This window comes from Theobroma umbraticum, unplaced genomic scaffold (genome assembly GCF_002168275.2).
Source record: "Theobroma umbraticum cultivar Fairchild unplaced genomic scaffold, ASM216827v3 scaffold_30.0, whole genome shotgun sequence".
In the NCBI taxonomy this organism is placed as follows: Eukaryota; Viridiplantae; Streptophyta; class Magnoliopsida; order Malvales; family Malvaceae; genus Theobroma; species Theobroma umbraticum.
The window spans coordinates 7296591-7297722 of record NW_018397254.1 but is presented as its reverse complement, the minus strand read 5'-3'; the positions used below and the strand labels follow the sequence as shown (position 1 = coordinate 7297722).

General features: G+C 36.3%; 1 protein-coding gene across 1 annotated transcript in view; it reads left to right on the top strand.

Annotated features, from left to right (window-relative positions):
* Positions 1-6: 6 nt before the first annotated feature.
* Positions 7-1132, top strand: part of LOC110425830 (zinc finger CCCH domain-containing protein 48-like) — a 2568-nt gene continuing 1442 nt past the window's right edge. The window contains exons 1-4 of the mRNA XM_021440880.1: positions 7-105; positions 205-300; positions 879-968; positions 1071-1130. Coding sequence (XP_021296555.1) covers positions 76-105; positions 205-300; positions 879-968; positions 1071-1130 — 276 coding nt within the window. The 5' untranslated portion in view covers positions 7-75. The remainder of the gene's footprint in view (positions 106-204; positions 301-878; positions 969-1070; positions 1131-1132) is intronic.

Here is a 1132-nt window from a genome sequence, read left to right as displayed (position 1 = left end):
TGGGTGCAAGGGAACTGTAATTATGGGGATAAGTGTAGGTATTTACATTCTTGGAGTCTAGGGGAAGGTTTTACGATGTTGAGTCATCTTGATGGGCACCAAAAAGTAAGTGCTTTTCCTTTTTTCTTTTCTGTGTTTTGTGGTGCTAATTTGTGGCAGTATTTGAATTTGATGATGATGATAATGGGTTTGATTTATGGACAGGTTGTTAGTGGAATTGCGTTGCCAGCAGGGTTGGATAAGCTCTATACGGGGAGTAAAGATGAGACCGTGAGGGCTTGGGATACCAACTCTGGTCAGGTTGTGCTTAACTTTGTCACTTTATCCTTTATAGTTGGGGTTTTAATTTAGCTTTTAGTAGCTCCTAAAGAAAAGAAGTTTAAGTATCTGTTGGAACTTGATTAAGCATGGGATTTGAATCAATTAAAAGGAAAGAATTCTTCATAAAATTCTTCTGAATTTTCCAGCTGTATACTGTCTGATCAAATTATTACTGGCGAAGATGCCAAGGGTCGATTGCTTTTAGGATCTGTGCACTGTAAAATAACTTAAAGGATGGTATTTATGTTTCTATGGAGTCACTAAATTGCTAAACATTCAAGCGATCACTCAGATAACCAACTACTTTATGATCTGAAAGTAAAAGGAGAGTCAATTATTGATGGAAATTACTTTGTGTACTAGCTTTTGTTAGCAATTATCCTTTAGGTAAATTCTCTTAATTATTATCAGAGATTAAAAAGAGAACCCTAAATTTAGATTTGATGATTGCTTGGGTAGTTTCCTTTTCTTCGTCATTTAATTATATCACCAGTGAAATCATAGAGACCAAGCAAATATGTTTGTGTCTGATGTATTTTCTTTGGGCTTTTATGTAGTGCATGGGTGTGATTAATCTTGGTGGTGAAGTGGGTTGCATGATTAGTGAAGGTCCTTGGCTGTTTGTTGGCATACCGAATGTTGTCAAGGTAATATGTGAGGCAAATTCTTTACCAGTTGTTTTTTTCTCTAATTATATTACTATCTCATTTCAACTTCCATTACTGGGCTCAACAACAATGATGTTGCAGGCATGGAACACCCAAACTAACTATGAGCTCAGTCTTACTGGACCTGTTGGACAAGTTTATGC